General features: G+C 47.9%; 1 protein-coding gene across 1 annotated transcript in view; it reads left to right on the top strand.

Moving 5' to 3' along the window:
- LOC119440398 (sodium/nucleoside cotransporter 2-like) overlaps positions 1-22,093 on the top strand; it is a 38,655-nt gene that overhangs the window by 10,223 nt on the left and 6,339 nt on the right. Inside the window, exons 4-6 of the mRNA XM_037705310.2 lie at positions 4,569-4,628; positions 5,868-6,009; positions 20,530-20,742. Coding sequence (XP_037561238.1) covers positions 4,569-4,628; positions 5,868-6,009; positions 20,530-20,742 — 415 coding nt within the window. The remainder of the gene's footprint in view (positions 1-4,568; positions 4,629-5,867; positions 6,010-20,529; positions 20,743-22,093) is intronic.

The raw sequence follows: 22,093 nt of genomic DNA, 5'->3' as shown, positions 1-22,093 counted from the left end.
GTTCCCGCGCTCGAGGTAGAGTCTAGTACACTCTACTCCATGACGCTCTTTCCCGCCATAGACGCCGAGCAGGAAGCACGCTTGGAGCGACAGCGGGCGCTCGTCCGTGAAAGACAGCGCCGACACACAGCTGATCAAGCGGTGCGCGCCCGAGAAGCTGAAGTTGCTCGGCAGCGCAGGCAAGCTAACCCCAGCATCGCGAAAAGAATAGCTAAACATAAGATAAAACAGGATAAAACAACATAAACGCAAGGAAAGCACAAGGGAAACACCGGCGAATCACTGACCCGCACTTCCTCAGGTTTCACGTTGAGTGGAACTGCATTACCGCCGAGTTTACCATCTTTTTAAAGAGAACATGGTACAACAGGTGAAACAAACAATCACTATAAGAATGCACACCCATCGCACGTTCAACGATGGAAGGAACGTCAGCGGAGGAGGAAGGAGGCATGCGCAGAGCGCCGAAAAGAGAGTAGCAGCAAATCGGCGTGGCCGAGATTCTTCGAGTACAAATCACTGACGTGTCACTGAGCGACTGAATCCCTGAGTCAGACGTGTGCTGGCAATGTGGTCGCCAATGGAAGTGCGTGCTGTTATCCGGTATAATTGGGCACGTAGGACTAGTGTGTTCGTCATCCATGAACACCTACGGATCGTGTATGGTGAAGAGGTCATCGCTCGTGAAATGGCTGGTCGCTGGTGTTGCATGTGCAGTGAAGGATGGCAGAGTGTGGAGGATGAAGGTTGAAGTGAGCAACCCTCCACATCCATGAATGAAATCAATATTACTAACAAGCCGCACTCTCGGGACGTCACTTCCAGAACAATGCTAAGGTGGAGCAGGCTGTACGACAATTGCTTGCATCGCAGGACACTGAGTTTTACCTGAGTGGTTTCTTCGAACTGATTGCACGCTACGTGTCTCACTGTCGGTGGCGACTATGTGGGAAAGTAGTGCAAGGTGTATAGTTCATCATGCCGTGGTGTATTTCGTTCTGGCAATGAAGTTTCCGTGGGAAAATAAATGACGAAACATACTTTTGGAACGTCCCTCGTAACAAGTGCGAATTTGGGTCTAAGCGGATACATGCAAGGAAGCATGTGAGATGCCATGGCTCCTGGTGTAAAATACAACCTGCACAGTGTTGGCAGTTAGACTGCATAGATTATGCTCCATTATATATATATATATATATATATATATATATATATATATATATATATATATATATATATATATATTGTGAGACGTCGGCCGATGCGATGCCTTTATTTCCGAGCAGCCGCCCGAGTCACAGACGAAGCACCGCACGAGACAAAAGATGATGAGTCGTATGTACAGATGACGACGAGGATATGCACAAAATGCGCTCACAATATATATATATATATATATATATATATATATATATATACCTTGCACTAGAAACTAAACGAATACTTACTCTTTGTGTGATATAACGCTTTTATCAATGGAGTAAATTTAATCCATGTGAGAGTAAAATATAAATATTCCTATTTTTATGAATGCCTTGATTACTATTGAGCTTTCTTGTAGGCGCTTCCGTTAGAGTGACGAGGAGGAGGAAACAAGCAGGAAATGAGGAGTGGCGCTACCTTACCATCCGTGTTGAAAACTTGATTTAGCTTATATGGACGAAAAATCACCGCGATAAATTGCACCGCGTAGAGTTGCGGATGGTCAAGCGTCGATTCCACAGATGCGGCATCTGAAACCGCCATGCGACGCGCATTCATAGCTGACATAGAATGCTTCGGAGCACCACGTCGATGCATTGTTTTCGCATTGACACTGCTCACATTGCTACTGAACAATTATGCCCCACGGCAATGAAAACTATTACACCCGCGTTGGTATCAGTTTGTCATTTGAGACTTTATATGACAGTTTGCAAGATAGGCCTGCAAATGACAATGACCGTTGGCACAGATGCACTTTCACTTGGTTTAGTAAGGAAAGTTTGCTTGACCCGATGCAATAGTAAGGCAACGCTGAAATACCAACACAGCGTTTTCACAGACCGAGCCCTAAGAGCAAAACACGAGTATAATATGCAAAAAATTTTAAGGACACTTTGTAAATTACAAAGTGTGTTCGGCGAAAGCCTGTGGCCATTCGACTGACTATGCCATGTCTTTTTTTTTTTGTGTGTGTGTGCATAACACTCCCAGTGGAATGGGCACATGCTTTCGCCGAACACACTTTGGAAATTACAAAGTGTCCAATTTTTTTCGAAAAATATTGACTAAGTGTAGTTTGAAGTAAACGATGGACTGTTTATTGATGAATTCTTTGTGTCTTTGCTTTAATGCCCCACGAATTCCTTATGCTTCCATGGCTGGGTCGACTTCTACGATAGCTGCCTTGTGATCACTGAGATGTACTGATATGTACTCGAGATCTTTGGTGGTTGGATATGTCAGGATATGCTATGCGCTGCTGTGCGATCGATTGCTGAGAGAGTGTAAAGGGGAGAGGCCAAAGCTGTGGCGGCGCAACTGTTATGCGTCGCTGTGCTATCACGTGATTGCTGAGAGAGTGTGAGAGGGAGAGGCCACAGCTGGCACCGTTCCAGGGCACGGACGGACGGTCGGACGCCGCAGTACACGAGCCATTAAAGGCTTTCGCCTTAAAATTGCCAGAGCAATTTCGTTCAAAGCGTCAGAAGTGACACTTGGCAAGTTCCTTATTATCCGCTACTCGTAACAGGCTCCCTTTCTATTCTTCGTTTCACCTCCGCCTCGATATTCTGTATTTGTATGGTGCGCTATGTTATTATGTTGTCCTATTTCTCGTTTGAATTATCACTGCTTCCGTGTTATTCTCATTTTTTATTCGCTCCAAAGGAGCTTTGTCTGTGGAGCAAAGAAAATGCAATCAATTGCTGTTTTGTCAACAATAATTTTGGTTACTTCAGAATTCTAATATATAATAGACGACTGTGATCATACCCGTCGTTAAACTTGAAAGTCTTGCCCGTTTCATTCTACGATTACACAATACTAGTACTTGTGGAATGAGTTAAATCTAAGGCATCGTCTATTGATTCAGGGTGGATATTTGGGCTCGTGAGTACGTCACCTTTAAGGATTTTCAGCGTAGCGCAACTGTTACATGGGCGCAGAGAAGAACAACAACACAGGCACACAGCGTTAACTTGCAACAGCGATTCTTGTGTGCAACGCATATTGCAATGGACCCTGAGGCAGGCAGTCTCATTTTCAGCCTGCAAAATTGTAGGCACAGGAGAACGTATGACGATTGTTGTAACGAAGTGTAATGGCTTCGCCTATGCACGGGTGAGGAGCTCGCCACCTGATGCCGTAAATAAAGCAATGGACCCAACGAGGAAAACTAGCGTACGAACTCAAACTTTTATTCTTGCTCGTGAGTTCTTTCCTTTACATTACGCATTGTTGCGATGAGTTGTGTCATTGCGGCTGTCATTTTCTAAATCATGTCCTACTTGCAGAGAGTATCAGCCGCTGTGACACCCTGCCGCTTTAGCGTCAATCTTCCACTTGGCTATGACCTGCTATAGTCCTTGCTTTTGTGGTAGTAGTACTCGCCTAATGTATGGAATATGGCCCCATCAACTTCCTCTACTAACCTTAAGATTGACGTTGATGTCCGTACTTTTTCTTTGAGTGGGGTCGTTTCCTAACTCTTGTTACTTCTTCAGACGACTCGTTCATTGGAGCATTATCATTTGAAAATTTTCAATGTTTCCCGCTCAGTGCACCGTCGATCGTTGTAACACTATGCTCTGCGCTTTGCCCACGGCCTTTAATGGCATTTTTTCTAGCATGAAACTTCGAAAGCTTTCTTCAACCTCGTACACCAGGTGTATACCTTGCTCATAGTTCTCCTTTTTTAGATGTGTTAAGTAGCTATGGGCCTTTTATCAAAGCTAAATGTAAATCATACCTAGGTAGCTATGGCTCTTTATCATATCACAAAAGCAGTACTTGCGGTGGATGCTTATCTAATGGTTTGAGATTCGAATTCCGGACCTTTCGTACGTGACCCTGGTGCCTTAACCTCTGTACCAAGATGGTCATTTCTTTATCTATTTACAGTATTATAACTGTACTGCGGCATGACAGTTCCATTAAAGTAACGGAATAGTAGGAGTTCGTTCTGCATCTTGTCGGACGTGTGGCGAGGGTATTAAAAGCTGCGCCAAGCGCGTTTTTTCGGAGGACAAGAGTTTGACATTGCAAGCACTGGAAGGAAAACTATGCGGTGACCGTGAAAAGATAAAAAATACCAATACGAAGTCATAAGCATTGTAGCGCTATGCGATATGGTAACAAGACATAAGTGACAAGATGTGCCACTTTATCAGTCGAGTAGGAAAGTCTGGCTTTGCAAGCACTGTAACGATATGCGCAACAGGGAATAGGCAGATTTTTCTAAATGAATACGTAATAATGCAAGCTTACAGCATTTCCCAAGATATGCTTTCTAACACATTTTTACGTTTCAACTCCTGCATTGTGGCGGCCATGTTGCTCTTTTGTCATTTACGTATGCATAACAGGATCGTCGATGGAATTAAAGACCTCAAGACCCGTTTTCCAAGGCTGAAATCTCTGCAAAAGTAAGTTCATGTGTAATATGTCGCATTCCATTAAGGTTGTCAATAAGAGCCTTTTTTCGCTCTTATTGAGAGCGAAGTGGCAGAATATCAGGGGCAGAGCAAAACTAAGCGAAATTCAGAAAGTAATTTTGTAGCAATGGCGGTAAAGACAATATTTCTCCTCACTAGCTTGTTTGGGACTCAGATACCGCACTGGGCCGAATAAAGAGACCAATGGGGAACTTGGAATGCAAGTTATTACGAGAAATATTAGGTGCAGCGTGCGAGAATATTTCGTAGAACACGTCCGGGATGGGTTACAAGTCTACCTCTACAGGCGAGGGGCTTCTACTAAATGCTCATAAAACTATTTCATGCTTGCTTCAGTCCGTGAGTACCAGTATAAGGACATTCCCCTACATTTAAGAGAATGCAGATGCATAGCCGTGGGTTCGTGTCATTCGTGGCGTGACGGCACGCGTGTTGTTCGCTGTTCAACGGGAACGTGGTGATATTGAGAGGAACGAAAAGGCGTCCGGGCTTAAGCGGGGCAAACGTCACTTCTACATCAGGGCCATACTATGCCGATGGCGCACTCTTTCTTCCAGCGTTTCTGCTCCTCGCAGGCGGTGAACCACCGATTTCTGCGTCTTAAAATACAGGAGCTCACGTCATATTCCGAAATCTAACAAACGATAATATTTTTGTGGTCGCCAACAACCGTAAGCAAGCGTACAAGTGAGGTATTCATAGGAAGAGACTAGCAACCAGTCGCGGTTACAGTGACCAGAGTTCGAATACAGAGCGAGAAATCCGCACTGACACTTTACTTCAGCAGTGTATACTCACGTGCGTGGAGATATTTGTTCGTAAGGATTGTTTCTTAAGATCTGCTACCATCGTTGCATCTTAGATGTCACCGTAAGCTGGCACCTGATCTTCCTAAAGCGTACGAATTGCTTTGTGAATTCCGCTCCTGGCCTCATAGAGCGCAGATGAAAACCCACGTGCGCCAATGCGGTGAAAAACATTTGAAAATGAATATAATCAATTATATGGGGAGATAACAAGAGCGATTTACCTCTCGCAACACATTGTATATATTTGTTTTGTTTTTCCTTATCCCGGTATTTGCTCCTTGTAATTGTCTAACATAGACTTCCTCGCTTGTACCTCACCCACTTTTTGCTCAAGAATATTTGGTAACACGTGCATGAGTTTGGTCACGTCTGTAGCGCATTCGCCTACTGAATTCTGCAGGGCGTCCTGGATCCTAGTGGTGATCGCGGTTGCAGCATACGTGCTGTTCGATAGCAGCCACAGCATACCGCGACTGACGGCCTTTGGCGGCGTGGGCCTCTGCATTCTGATCGGCTACGGTTGCTCCACGAACCGCAAGGAGGTAAGGCTCAGAGTCTCTGTTCATAAATGATACAGTGTTTTCTTGAAGGGAAGCTTCCTTGCCTACTTTCTCGGAGTTTCGCCTGTCTTCCTTGGCCTGTCTGCGTTACTGGATAGCCTCAGCGGAGAGTTTCTATTGCCACAAGCTGTCACATCAATAAGCAAAATTATGTGCCCGAAAGTGGAAATTGAACCAGGTTAACAAGGCCCAATGGTATGATGCTCTACCCACTAGACCACAGACGCATTGATCACCTCAGTGCTCAAAAACCTTACCCCCGTGCTTTGCTCGTGCAATATATCACCTTTAGACGCTTGCCGCGTGCGTGATGCCACATAGCAAAATTTCATTGTAAAACCGCACCAGTTTAACCTGTCTTTGTCTAGTGGTTCGTTGAGCTTTGATACGATATCGGACATTGAATGGCCTTCGGGATAGGCCCAGAGTCGATTTGTAACCAAGGATGGCTTGAAATGCGAGTGCACGCACTTTGCTGTAAACCCGAAACAAGGCAGCGTCGGTATTAACGCTGGAGGGTGTGGCGGCCCTCTGTAATCCAGCTTCCTGGAGGCCATGCACGCCGGTCATTGGCAGATAGTAGTACAATGTGAGAGCTTTTACCTGAGGCCGAGGAGGGTGACACCTCGTAATCCAAGCCGGAGGCCGACGTAACCACCGAGAGGTAGGTAACGGGATGAGAGGCGAGGTACGTCTAGATCCCAAGCGTCTGGACAAGCTCGACAACTAAAGCTGGGGGAACTTGCGAGCCCCTGTAATCCAGCTCCATGGATGCTGCATGAGTGGAATCTAGACAGCTTACATGTGCGAATGCTTCAACTGGTGCAGGAGATCCACACAAGTCAAGGGTGATTTCGCTGCGAGCGGTGGCACTCTCATGTAATCGAAGCCGGTGATCTCGATCAAAGAAGCGCTGCCTGTGTCGAACCTCGCCCCCCCCCCCCCCTCCACGTTGGCGCCATGGGCACCACTGTAAGGTGGCTAAGAGGGCGAGGAAGCGAAACCAAGCCTTCGGGTTTGGGATTAGTTTGGGAGTCGATTTGCAACCAAGAACGGCTTGAAATGCGAGTACACATATTTTGCCGTAAACCCGAAACAAGGCCGCGTCGGTATTCCAAAAACGCTGGAGGGTGTGGCAGCCCTCTGCAATCCAGCTTCCTGGAGGCCGTGGGTAATTATCGGGGGTTTCCTGATGTTAAAACTCAGGCCTCCTGTTACTGATGTGGTAGGTCCTCTGGGGAAGGGCTGCCGGTCAACCCAACCGCTTTAAAGATGAGGGGAGAGATGGCTTTCCAGCGATAGGCCTGATGTACAAGGGAATCACCAAGCTCGAGGACGCTATGGCGCCCGGCAGAGGTGCCCTTCACGGGGGACATTCGGGGAGTTATCGCCCCCGCCAACTCGAGTACGTGGTTTGCCCACAACATGACAAACGAGGTGACAGTTGTAGGGTGGGCCTTCACGCTCGATGGGAGGACTTCGGTCCGACGATGTCCCAACGTAAATGGGTACAGGATGTATAGCTGTGGCCCTCGAAGGTAGCTTGGTAGGTCGACATGCCGGGCTGCACCCAGTATGGGTGAAATTCCTGGGAAGAGTGCCCGGCCCTGACCGAACCATGTAAGGGGGGGGGGGGGATGCTGTTTGGCGGACTAGTACTTCTTAAACCGCAGCGGAGGCCTAGAGGTAGAGCATGCACCTCGTATGAGGGAGTTACCGAGTTCAAATCCCGGTGCCACCGGGAACCCACCGGCTTTTACAGCGAAGCTGTTAAGGGCTCACTCTTCAATGGTTGCGTGCGGATGTAGAAAAAAAGTTAGCAGCCGATCTACGAAGTGAAGGCTGATGATGGAGCGATGCTTCTTGGACGATTATGAAATGTTGATGAAATGTTTATCGGCCATCAGGCTCTTCTTCTCGAACGATGACGTGACCGGTTACAACGTTAACTCGGCACTACAGGGTTAAAAAGCGTTGCGAGTCGAAGCCGCGTCCTGAGTTGACTTCGGGGTCTTGCTGCCGTTGCCGGCGTACTGCTGCTTCTCGTGCTCGTAGGTCGGGGTTAGCTTCCCGGCGTTGCCGTTGGGCTGCCGCGTCTCATTCTCCAAGTGTAGGATCAGAGTCACGACGTTTGCGCTTACGTTCGCGCTCCTCCATACTGCAGTGCTAAGTGTAGCGACAGCGGCGCGGCGCCGGCGCAACACCTGCGCGCAGTCGGTATGTGCTCTGCGAACGGTTCTGCGCATGACGTCGTGCGCTTGCTCGAAGAGGGGTTTCGGAGCGGCGCCGGCGCAGTGCAACACCTGTGCGCGGTCAGTATGCGCGCTGCGTGCGCGACAGGGGGCTACGATGACGACGGCGACAACGGACGTCGTGAGAGCCTAAAAGGCAAGATATAGACGTTTTCACGAGGGCGCTTCCGACGGTCTGGCGTGGAGAGTATGTGTCAGTGTTGCCTGTTCGGTCTGGACTGTGAGCTTGCCTTGAGCTTTCATTGCGGAGTGGTAGCTTTCCTTCGATGTTTCCGTTTATTTTTGTCACGAATGACTTACGCTCGTAAATAATGACATATATACTCATCAAAAGGCTACAGGCCAGCACTGTGCAGTTTATGGGTGCACAAACAAGCAGCGGAAAATAACGATTTTGGGGACTAAGTGTGTCCACAACACAGCACTCCGCGAGACCACTGCCGATGTGATATGTTCACGTTTCGCCGGTTTCCTGCATCACCTGAGGACTTGGCATTCCAGTCTAATGTGAACCAATGCACACATCAGTAAAAGAACGCATTTTGGTAAACCTTTTTCGGCACATTTCCCAATAGGTTGCGAGAATTGTCAGCTCTTCGATGCAATATTTTATCGTATGTAGTGGCAGAGGCTACATTTGTTATTCTTTCAGACACGACTTCATTCCAGTGCCTAATACGGGGGCCAGACGGCGCACTTTTGATCGTGATCGAGGCCAATCTGGGTCAAATTTCTTGGTCGCGATTGGCTTCTTTGCTCAATCTGCGGAAGGGAGCCAATCGCGGTCGAACATTCTGATCCAGATCGTTCTCGATCGCTATCAAAAGTGGCCGTGTGACACCGGTTTAAGACAAATTGAAGCACTCTGCGAGAGAACTAGTCTGTAAATACACTTCGCAACTATCTGGAGAAATCGTGTGCTATGGAAGATGTATGCAGACCCTGTGTCTACCAAAACATTGTCTCTGCGTTCACACGCACCCTGCGCGGCCTGCCCATAAAGTTAATAACTTCAACAGTGTGGTGCTGCATCGAGCTCACCCATCTTTGAGCGTTGTCTATGTGCTTGGGCAGCAAGAGAATGCAAAAACGAACGTGTCAACCTCATCAGCGCGGCCTAGCACCAGTGCTAGAGTTCGGGAATCGTAATGCACTAACTGTGCATGGCGTAGAAATGCGCTAAATGAGCCCGCGCAAGTTAGAACGTAAAAAATGGTATTCGCATGGGCACGCGCGGACAATAGCATCATGCTTGCAAGAATAACAGTAACGAAAAAAATAAATTATCGCACAGTCGATCAAGTGAAATACTTACGTGCGTGCAGTGACCGCTTCGCTGACCACTAAGCGCTTTTCACTCACGGTCAGTAGTGGTTTACACTCATATGCATATGTATTTGTTCGACAATTGTTGAGACTCGACATTACTTTATTATGAACATTGCACAGAAACTAGAGAAAGAGCAGAGATGGCCCTAACGCTGCAATATTATTGGCTTATTTCGCTTCAGAGATAGCGCACATGAACAATTCCTTCCGTACGCTGTATCTTCAATACAAACTTCGCGCACGATCTACGTAAAGGTTCACCGTGAGCAAAGCTTGTTCCAAATTTAGACATTCGAAAGAAAAGCCATTCCAGGTAAACAAACGTAAAAAAATAGGTAAACAAATATCTCTTTATAACAAGTCCTGTTATAATCCCTATTGGGATTGATAGTATGTATAAATAAATAACTACTAAATACTAAGAATAAAAATCTAGCACGTGGGCTGTATCAGTTGCGCTGGCATCTGTGATCACTGTCGCGCGTCGGTTCGCTGCAGGTACCGCGCTGCTCGATCGCCACGCTTATGTTTTGACATTTGGTTATAAGCACACTGCACCGCACTAGATCCAATAAATTTTGCATGATTGAGCTGTTCAGTTGCGTCGGAAGCGTATGGAGTAACCACCACATATCTACCAACCACTGACACGCGTCGTCGGGCCGCCGGCGCCTGGTTCTAAGCATTGCCCGACAGCTACGTACGCGCCTGCTTTCGCTAAATGAGGCAACCCTCAACCGCGAAACCTAATAGTGATCAGATTCAATCGACGATACGGTCACATGTGCCCAGCAATAACAATGAAATATACCGCTGATTATCACGCCAGGTCTCGACGAAGCAGACGCGGCTGCCGCCGCTACCGACGACGAAACACCACATCCACTGGCACTGGCTGGGCTTGCTGTTGCCATGTCACACCACACTGAGCGCTCACGCGAGTACGTGAAACATGTAACAAGTCAAGCCGCACAAGACAAGCGAAACGGAAGAAAACAATCGAAATAATGCGCGGCGAAGATCACACAACCGAAGTGCGGCCGGCCTGCTCTCTCGTAAGGCGCACAGTCCAAACCGGCGGCATAACATGTTCTGATGCTAGACGTCGCCCGCGTCGGCAAATGGCGCTGCTCAAACGTCGGTTTGTGAAAAGGTCTATAGTCCGGCGTAACGCGCGCGCGCGGCCACGCGCGTCGCGGTTAAGCAACGCCGGTGAAAAGTGCACAATCTACAGTCCGGCGTACCGGCGTCACGGAGTAGCCGGCGTGCCCAGCTGCGTCTGGCGCGCTCAGCGCCGCCGGCGCGGAGATAGAACATGTTCTATTTCACGCGGCTGCCGCTAGACCAGAATGCACTGCGTGCTGTAGGGGCAGTGGGCAGAAAGCAAAATGGCGGCTTGCGGCGCTCGTAGTGAAAGCGCGGCTGTGGCTATCTCAACGTCCGTGGACGATGACAACGCAAGTGAGGATGTATGCACATGTTTCGCTTCCGCTTTTGACGTAGCCGACGCACTAGCACTAGGACTGCGATCTTCTCTGGCTGTCAGGACAAGTTAACGCCATGCCGTGAAGGCAGTCAAACAGCACACGGAGCGAGACCTGTGTATGAGGTATTTTTTGTGTTTGCGTATGTAAAAAATCACGATGTGCTTTCTTGTCGAACTTATGTTTATATTTTGTGCACGACTGACCCCTAGGAAACTATGTATGTTGGTTGTCTGAAATAAAGTGTCTTCTCTTGTCAAAAGAAAAAAAAACGCGCAGCTCGGACGGCGCGGGCACATTCTGCCAGAAAGTGAGAATGCGCATGCGCCATGGATCGCGCGGCCGTGAAGTTGCGCTCCCACACACAGAGATGGCGCTAGCCTCGCGCGGCGTGGGCGCCGAAATGTAGAGGAGGCAAATTTCTTCCACAGACTGGCGTGGCTGGCGTAGCGTATCCGACTTCGCCTGTCGCGGCTGGCGCGCCGAAAACACTGGACTATATCTTGGCCTTAAGTAGCTTCGCATCTAAAATCTCACTGGCCGTATGCTGTATGTACGAGTGAAAGCACGCGAGGGTGAGGAACGCGCCCTTTCACGGGGAGTGAACGCACGGCGGAGAGCAAAGGTGACTTCCCAGTGGAAGGGGAGCGGTGGGCGAGGAGGGCATCGAGGCACCCTAGACTGTGCGTGTGCGTGCCCGCTCTCCCACTGTGGCGTATGCGCGCAGTCCTGCCGGTCTCTGCCGCCTGTGCCGCCGACTCTCTCTGGGCGCCGGGCGGTCGCGTGCACCGTATCTTGAAAGCAATCTGCAACACGGCTCCTACCTTCGTATGCGCTGTGCTTTCGCCGCTCAGTTTCCGTTGAAGCGATAGACAGCTTGAACCTTCGCCAGCTGCTGCTGGCGCGCTTGCTCACGCCAGCGTTTTGACAGCGGTTGTTTGCGGTCAGACAAACAACGCGCAGAACGGTTGTCGACGGCGGCGGCGTTACCAAACGCGCGCGGCGTTGCTGACGTGTTTATGAAGAACGTGCCAACCTTTCCGTACACCTTATGGCGGTGTACCGTAGAGACCATAAGGCCATGGTCCCTGTGGTCACTAAATAAATGAAACCACCGAATCATATATATTTCTCATTGTTTATATCGTTCAAATAACCAATTACACCATCACATCTTAATAGTCATAATTGGAAATACATAATTCCCAGCATAGTACAGCTTCGCTGCTCTTCCATCTCTACCCCAGTGGAAGGGCTGACAGTTTTTTCCTAATGGGTAGAGGTGTTCCCTGGCCTGGTGCTCGGCTCTGGTAGAGCCGAGCACATCTCGAAAGAGGGCCCAATAGAGATTTCAGGAGTGGTCTCTGGGCGCCTGTTGTCCAGCCACAGACGGCCGTGTTGAAGAGCCTCCGCCGCGGCTGTGGGAGGTAAGTGCTGCCGCGGAGACCAACCGGTAAAATAGGTACAGGCGGGCTCCCGGCCTGGTGCTCGGCAATTATGGGACCTAAACGCTTGGAAAGGGGTGTTTGTCCTCAACGAGAAGGCGTGCCCACCATAACAGGTGCATTTGGGGTGCCACATGGAAAATGGCTGCATGGGAGCGGCCCAATCACTTTTATTTTTTGTGCTCACGAGGGATTCGACGGGAATACCGGGCGCAAGCTCCTTTCCCAAGCGTATCATCCCTGATGGAAGCCGATTGCCAGGCCGGAATACGCTTGCGCCCATTTCAACCTATGGGTGCCCCGCGGCGGTGGGAATCAAACCCACAACCTCCCGCAGCCGAGGCGGGCGCTCTACCACTCGGCCACGGCTGCCTTGCACCTAACTGGGCCCCGGACCCAGTCAGGTGCAAGGGAACACTTTTTTTTCTGGACCCTTTGGTTTCTTGTATAAAGAACTAGTAGAAAATTAATTTTAAAATATATACAAGTATAGACACAACGATGAGATACCAGCGAGACATGAGCGTGTCGTTTGCAGCTTCGTAGATGTCCCTTGAAAAAAATTTCTGCAGGATGAGTTCCATACGGTGCGTAAGGTGCAAACAAATTCCCGAAATTACGGAGAAACCTCGAAGTAAACTGCTTTCCCTCTCGTTTCACTAATTGGAATTTAAGAAGTCTGGGGAAACGCGGATATTCCATCTGTTTGACCTCCTATGATGTGTAGGGAGAAATTGATGAAGTATTCCGTAATTTACAAAATACACCAAGAAAAGGGACACGTGCGCAAGTCACTGCTATACTTCGAGAGCTCACGAATGCGACGAATGCTGTTGTAGCAGATCATACAAGTACTGAGGCCGAATTCACAAAGCTTTAATTTCGTAAGTACTCCCTGCCATTGGCCAACCGCCTTAGCCAATAATATACGCAGCATCAGATTGGCTTAAATTTTCTCTTACGAACAATTTGAGCGTATAAGAAGGTTTTGTGAATTCGGGACCGGATAACCATGCTACATAGTGCATACGAAAGACGAAATAACGTAGTGCAATAACGAAAGACACCCGGCTATGAATCTACCTAACAAGCTTATATAGCCCTGTATAAAATTGTATTGACTGGCTAATAAGTGGGTGTACTTTTTAAATGCGTAAGCATTTCTATGCCTTCCTAACGCGGAAACCCGTTCAACCGTCACGTCAGAAGATCGCTTTCATGATTGCACCCGCAGCAGCGAGAGAATTGACCTTCGTGCTGCCTCTCGCTTCAGCACAAACTAAGCGGCGACAGCACAGCGCACACACTAAGTTATGCGCCATCGCCGCACTCTGTCCCCAGCGCAGATCACTTTAAAGATAGGCCCCACGCGGCAGTGCCATGCGCAACCGCCGCCGATGTATGGTTGATCACGTTGCATAATGCATGGTTCGACGCAGATAGATAAGGCGCTAAAGAGCGATAACGGCTTATAATGTTCAGAACGTCATCAGCCCAGCTGGCGCCGCCACCTGCAGTATAGTTTGCTTGCGTCATCAATTCACCTTGCGCCGCCGCCCGCAGCAGTTCGTGTCCCCGCAGTGCTGTCGTTTATACTGGGGTATCAAGTGTCATGGCATTGATAGTGACACCAGGTTGCGTGGAGATGAGCAAGTGGCACAATGTTAACGCATACTTGTACAGCTCCCAGATGAGTTCATGCGTGAATTTTTTCCCAGAAATGGACTATCTGGTTGGCGCATATGATATATTTCTGCCCACCTGGTGGAGAATTTGCACACAACCATCCGTGGTCATCGAGCGAGATGTGTTCATGTTTTCACTGTGCGCGCATGACACCGTGTTTGTTAATTTAGTTAGTAAGCGAATGTTTATAAGTTTACACGGAGGATAAAACTATCATCGTTCCTTCGTATAGCTGTCATTAATTTGCTATCGCAATCAATGCTTCGCCTTCGTGCGAAACTGCGACTTTTTATTGCGATAACAATCATATGACCCCTCATGTGTATTTCCGCCATCACCGTCGGCGTCGCCGCGACATTCCGTATATAAGTCCGAGTGAGATAACATCGTGCATGGCTGAGCGCCGTATGCTGCGTGTGCGAGGGAAAGCGGGCGAGGGCGAGCCGATGATGGTGGCTCGATCTCGTGCGCGCAAGGGAGGAAGGCAGGAAGGAAGCGCGCGGTCTTTGTCACACGCTTGGCACGCGACTGGCCGCTCGAGTCATTTTGCGTGTACTCGTGGGCTTCTTTCACACTCAGAAAAACACTTATATGCAGGACGTATTGAGCAACAGAAAACTGTATCGGGAGTTGCTGCTCTAGAATTTTCTGATTGACACTTTTCACCTAACAATCTTTGAGAAGTTGAATAATTAATTAAGACCAATTATGTGATTAGGTGGGATGCAAAAAATAATCTAAGTATCTCCAAGCGACGGCAAACAACATTACCTTGGTTTAGTCCAGCGACGTGGTATTTGCATACTTTAAAATATGGGTGCTTGATAGTTAAGACCATGTGTATATGTCTTTTTAATAATGAAAGCGACAAAAAGCATTTTTGTGCGGTAAAGAAAAGTGGGAAGAAAAGTAAGGAAAAAAAATTTACCACCTTTCTGATTCCAACCTCTAAATTATATTGGTTTGTGCTAAATATACCGTGTCAACACCCAGCCGCAGTTTCAGTTGGTGCTTACATGTCTTGCACGCATATGGTGGATGCGCTTTGGCCCCGCAACTACAACTTACGCATCTATCATATATAAAAAAAGTTGTGGTCCGCATTGAAAAGCATGTTTTCAATAGCCACAACACTGATTTTTTGTTGCGATTGTATTATAACTTCGAAAAAAACTCTTAAATCAACCGCCGACTCCCGGACGTTGTACTGGCTGTTACTGCTGATTCTGATAGTCGTGTATTGTTCTTCGTCCAAGGGAAATACAACATTTTCATATTTCAACAATGGGCTTCAATGACACATATGTGTAGTGAATATGCAGGATGTCTCACTTAACGTGGGCCAAACTTTAAAAATATGCAAATGCTACTAAGCTGGACAAAACCAAGCTAATGTTGTTTGCCGCCATTTTTTGGTACTTAGATTATTTTTGCGTTCCGCCTAATCTGATAATTACTCTCAAATAATCGAATAACTAGTTTTCTGCCGTCCTGGACTGCGCTTCTCTTCTCTCGGTATCCATTCTGTAACTCTAATGGTCCACCGGTTATCCATCCAACGCACTACATAGCTTGCCCAGCACTATTTCGTTCTCCTAATGTCAATTAGAATATCGGCTATCCCCGTTTGCTCTCCGATCCACACCGCTCTCTTCCTGTCTCTAAACGTTAGGCCTAACATTTTTCTTTCCATGGCTCTTTGCGCGGTCCTTCACTTGTTCTCGAGCTTCATTGTTAACTTACAAGTTTTGCCCCATATGTTAGCACCGGTACAATGCAATGATTGTACACTTTTATTTTCAACGACAGTGGTAAGCTCCCAGTCAGGATTTAGCAATGCCTGCCGTATGCACTCCAACCCCATTTTATTCTTCTGCACATTTCTTTCTCATGATCAGGGTCCCCTGTGAATAATTGACCTAGATAAACGTACTCCTTTACAGACTCTAGAAGCTGACTTGCGATCCTGAATTCATGTTCCCTTGCCAGGATATTGAACATTATGTTTGTCTTCTGCATATCAATCTTCAACCCCACTCCTAAACTTTCTCGGTTAAGGTCCTCAATCATTTGTTGTAATTCGTCCCCATTGTTGCTGAACAGGACAATGCCATCTGCAAAACGAAGGTTGCTGAGATATTCGCCGTTGATCTTCACTCCTAAGCCTTCCCAGTCAAAGAGCTTAAATACTTCTTCTAAGCATACAGTGAATAGCATTGGAGAGATTGTGTCTCCTTGCCAAACCCCTTTCTTGATAGCATAGAGTTTCTCACTATAGTGAGAAACTCTATGCTTGATAGGTAGCTTACTATGTAGGCGCAGCAGAAAGAGCATGTTCCGCAGTTCCGCAGTGGCGTTCTTGCGCGGCCGTTCTCGCGAGCCGCACGAGCATGCACGCTCGATCCTCCATGACTCGCCGCCGCCGCCGCCACTCCGACTGTGACGTCAATGCGTAGAGCGCGTGCGCCCGCTTTTCTGCGCAACAACACCTGGCGCGACATCAATTACTAAATTAAAATTCGGTGTACACTTAAGTCTGCTTACGTGGGGGAATGCATTATACCGTTCGATTCCCACCCAGGCGCAGGAGGAGGAAGAACAAACTTTTATTGAAACCAGCAGTTTAGTTGGCTGGGCCTAGGCCTCCCACGTGGGGACGTCGAGGTCTGGCCTCTTCGCCGCCTCGCAGGCTTGCTGGGTAGCCCAGAGTTGGTCGTCGAGATGGGAGCTGCGCATTGCGGCGTGCCATCTCGACGAGAGGGTCACAGTATTAATTGTCGGGTATTGGTCTTTACATTCCCATAGCCTGTGGGGAAGCGATGCTGCCTGAGTATTAAAGATCTTGCAAGTGTTACTAGGGTAGGTGCCTGGGTAGATCCTGTGGTAACGTGTTATAGTGAAGGGTACGTGGAAGGTATTTTTTTTTAATTTTCAAAGCCACTAATTTACTTTGTTTACAGGAATCTCTCTGAGAAATGTGACGTCAATCAGAGCTTTTTGACGTGTTTTTACTCTTTGCGGCGTCGGCCATTTTACGTCACGGCGCACTTTCGCCAAGGTAACCGCCATTATAGACACCTAAGGCTTTCACCTTAAAATCCGCGCCGTCCTTACGATGTGCATTCGCGGCACGTGTCAGCTATGACGCAGAAAGGCTGGCAGAGTGCACGAACGGTCGCTGCTTTGAAGGTTCGATAGAGTATTATAAGCTACAGTGCGAGTGCTTACTAATCTTCAAGCACGCGCAAAGGCTCAAAAGTGGACGGTGGTGCTGTTTTGTTTCTTGTGCCTCAAAGTCCACAGAAATACGCGCGGCCGATCATCCAGTTGGGACTCTACGTACACTGAAAATCAAATCAGTTATTTCGCATTCGTTAGCGAAGCGGGAACGCGGTGACAGCGCTTAAGTCTCAAACAAGAGCATAGTGAGCTTACATAGAATAAATTATTGTTTCAGGCTAGTGACTTATCACAAATAACGTTTCAAAGTGCGTTAGCTCGTCCGTTCACTAAGTGACGCACTTGTCGAGAACCGAGTTGCACCATCAGTAATGTAGAGGTGCATGAATTGAGGACGGTTGAATTTTAGTGAAAAAATTGTTGATCCCTCTTAAAATAAATTATAGGAAAGTTACAGAAGTAGTGTAATGTTTATTGCACATTGATATATCTGTCTATTGGTGTTTTGTGGCTAAAGCGCCCTTAGGCTTGATGCACCCACGCTGACGCCTGGTGGCACGTCTCCTCCATCTACGTAGACCATGAGTTATGGAAGCTGCAGACACGCTATTTTATGAATCGGACAAATCACGCGTATCGAAATTGCAGCACCCGCGATCAACTTCAGAACATTTTCAAGCTAATTGGACCGCTCCCTTCGAATGCTGGCAATCGTAGTGCTGAGACCACCTGGTTACGTGCCAAAACCACGATATGATTATGAGGCACGCCTTAGTGGGGGACTGCGGAAATTTGGACCACCTGGGGTTCTTTAACGTGCACCTAAATCTAAGTACACGGGTGTTTTCGCATTTCGCCCCCATCGAAATGCGGCCGCCGTGGCCGGGATTCAATCCCGCGACCTCGTGCTCAGCAGCCCAACACCATAGCCACAAATTTTAGTGAAGTTAGGACCGAGCTTAGTGAGTTATGACTATTTTAGTGAAGGTATGACCGAACGAACAACTAAAGCGAGTGAACGACTAAACAAGCGACGATTAAACGAGCCAGCGGACGAGCGGAGGAGCGGGCGATCCCACATTCGCTCGCACGTGTGCTAATTCGCGTGAACGAATTACCACACACGTCTCAAATACCCATGCTGCTGTCGTTAGGCGACGAACGCGACCCGTAACTCGGTTTCGGGAAAGCATGCACGCTTTTCATCGGTGCCTTTGCATCGCAAGTCCACCGGCCGACCGCCGAGGATGAACACGAACAAAAGAGGCAGACAAAGCTATTCGCTTTAAAGAAGGCTTGTAAGTAACCCCGAAAGGCAGAGAGTTGCCTTCCTAAGACTAGTTTTCATGCTCGAGCCTCAAATTTTTTCAAAAGGACTGTGCTGAATCTTGAAAGTTTAGGAATGACGTTTTCGCACGCAGCCGGGCGTGCCCGCGAATTCAAGCGTCTTGGTGTACAAAACGATTAAGCGCACCAAATACACCCACGTAGTGCTTATATAATAAACAATGTAGACATCGCGTAGGAGTCGTGGTAAAACGTGCAGATAAATGATAACATACTCAGTGAACTTAGCAATATCTATAACGTTATAGCCTGTAAGAAATTCCGCCAACCTGACATATATACTATGAGAGACTTGCAACTTCGCATAGTCGTGTGGCGGATGTTTGTCATAAGTTCTCTCTCTCAATTAGACGAATCCCTGTCTTCTCAACCCGTCGCGCTTATCGGATGGTATCGCGAAGAGCCTCTTTTGCCATCCCAAGGCGCAGCAGGTCATTGTGATGGAAAATTCTGTGAAACGACGTCACATTTGCCACAAAACTTAGTTCAAGGCGTTCGCAACCCAACACATAACGGAACAGCCGGCGCGAGGGCTCACGTGAGGCCAGTAGGCCTATAGCGACGCGGCGTAGGCCTCGGAAAGGGCGTGCGAGGAGGCGACGATATTCTTCAACAATGCGTGTCACTGTTTTAGGAAGTTTCAGGGGTTTTAGGCCCACGGTACCTATCTCCCCCTCTGGGCTTAGCTGCAGCACGCGCCTACCGGCCTTGGGGGGCCGCTGCTGCTTACTCGGCCTCTCGTCGCGTAGGACGTCGGTGGTATGCGGCGTCCGCACCGCAGATTGCTGCTGCTTGCTGGCTCGGGCAGCGCGTACCGCTATGGTACATTACTCGCAGCGCAAAACTCGAAGGACCGCTCAGCGGCGTTCAATTGGATATTAATGCTTTCGCATTCACAATTCATATGAAGTGCTTACGTGTCCTCGGATGTATTTTTTTTTTCGTTCAATGACACAGCTGGCCGCATAGTCAAAATTTACATATGCATGCGTTAAAGGAGAAGCTCTCGCACCTTTATACCAAGCTGCGACACGAAATAGAAATTTACGACTTCAGGATACAGCGTTATCTATGACAGGAGACTGGCATCTTTGCATAAAATTATATCAAGCATTTATATTCAACAATGGCTATACCATTTGCGTATTGGAAGCAGAGTGACAGAAACGCAACCAGCGCAGTTACCAGTACCAGCTAGTGAACTCAAGCGACAACCAGCGCATTTGCACCTCATACCAATGCACCCCTGCCTCATAGAAAGGAAACCAGCCTCTCGTCCAGTGTGATCCACCTCTTATCCAGCGATATCACCGGTGTCCCAGTGACTCCCAGCGAGCGCCGAAGTTCTCAATGTAACTCAATGTAAAAAACAAAACACAAAAACAAAAACAACGCTGGTTTCACACTAGAAGGCACTGGAAGACGCTGGTTCCTGTACTAGGGTGGCGTCTCGTGTAAGCCACAAAACACGTCGCACTCCTCAGTTGTGCAGTGTACTGCGCAATATGTAGCGTAAGGTGCGGGATAAAAAGGAGGCACATGAAAGGAAAGAGCGCAGCACTTCTTGCTTCTAAAGAAAGCTACGTGTACGGTGAGCCGCCTCCTCGGGTGACCCTCGCAAGCTTTCACTCGCACGCACAGCATTCGGTCCGCGGTCACGCTGTTATTGCACTTGGACTTTATGCGAAATGTCTCGGCGACGCCGACGACGATGGCGGAAAAGCGCTTGGAGTGTCCATGTAATTGGTTTCACAAATAAAGTACTTCCGCACTCCTCAGGTCCCGTGGCCTAGTGTGCTGGGCGCACTGATAGCCCAATTCCTGTGTGGCCTCTTCATGGTGCGATGGACTCCCGGACTCTTCCAGTGCCTAATTATACGTGCTGGGAACTCCGTCAACAGCTCGTTCCGCGGTAGTGCTTTCATCTTCGGATACCTCGACGATGGCGACTACAAGGGACTTCCACGCCAAGCACCCATCTTCGCCTTCCACGTATGTCACGCTCGTGATTCGAAAAGACACATCTACGCATTCGCCTGATCAAGCAATTCCTTCATGCGTTGCCCTATAGGCTATCGAACCCGCATTTGTAACGATATGGTTGTGTTTAACGGAACCCAACGGTTCAAGGTAAAGTCTTGCACATAACATGGGGCTGCTATGCTTAGAACTATAGTGTACTGGAATATGGGGTAGTGTGTTCAGGGAGGACTCGCAGCTGCCACACTTGATGTCGAAAGCCACGAGGTGGCACCACGAAAGCATGGGCTGCTGCATCATGCACCGTTTCCGATGTGCTACTGCATGCGCTCTGCACACATCGCGCTTAAAATCTGTTTTCTAACCGCTAACACGTGAATGCTAACACGTCCCTGCTTCCACGGCATCCTGGCTGAGCCAGGGTCCGTTAGAGGAAATGCATTCCTTGGAAATTCGCAGACAACAGCTGCGGAATGCACATGAAATGCTTACAATTACGTGTCACACATTAAAACCTACTCCTTCGTATGCAGATATCACTTAAACAATACATGGATATTATGTAAAGAGACCGGCTACTTTATTTCTGGAAGTCACACGATTAACAATAGATTCGATGTAGCAAAAGTAATGAATTACAAAATGATTATTTACCTAATTACTCAATTATCTAGGTCATATGAGTAATGTAAGCAACCGTGCAATTGTCTTTAATTAAGTATTAATTATTGTTTGTTAATAATCATTAGTTTTAATTAGTTCAGTTGGTTGAAAGTATGATAATTAAAATTAATTTAACAAGGTAATTAATTAGAAGCATTCAGCTCTTTGTACGTATTACGGTGACAACCGCTGTGTATATATTGCAAACCAGAACACCTCAGGGAAAATCAAGCCTTTATTTTAAACAATGCGTCGTTTGAACTACCATGAGCTACAGAAATATCACAAGCAACACAAACTTCAACGTACTTGCTAGCGGCGTACCACAACTACAATTGACAACAGCAGAAATCAGGGACGGTATGTTGGCGATGGCGCTGCTGTCGCATGGGGTAGTGCAGGACATTTCCACACTTGCCGCCTCACGGCAATACGTGGCTTGCGCCGCCCCTGAACACACTACATGACTTAGTACACACTTTACTTAAAATACATCACTCGATATCTGATGCAGAAACAGCAGGCTCCCTCTTCAACGTTGTAACGTTGTTATTAAAATGTTTACAAAATGCAAAGAAAACCTGCGTAATAATATTCAAGGGAAATAAAACTTGTGTATGGTAAACAATGGTGTTCTGGCCCCTGACTGCATATTTAGGTGTTAAAACCACACGGTGGTTAGATTACCCCCTGACGATCG

The sequence above is a fragment of the Dermacentor silvarum genome, chromosome 2 (assembly GCF_013339745.2).
Source record: "Dermacentor silvarum isolate Dsil-2018 chromosome 2, BIME_Dsil_1.4, whole genome shotgun sequence".
Taxonomy (NCBI): domain Eukaryota; kingdom Metazoa; phylum Arthropoda; class Arachnida; order Ixodida; family Ixodidae; genus Dermacentor; species Dermacentor silvarum.
The sequence above is the reverse complement of the archived record's forward strand: the minus strand, read 5'-3'. Positions and strand labels throughout refer to the sequence as shown.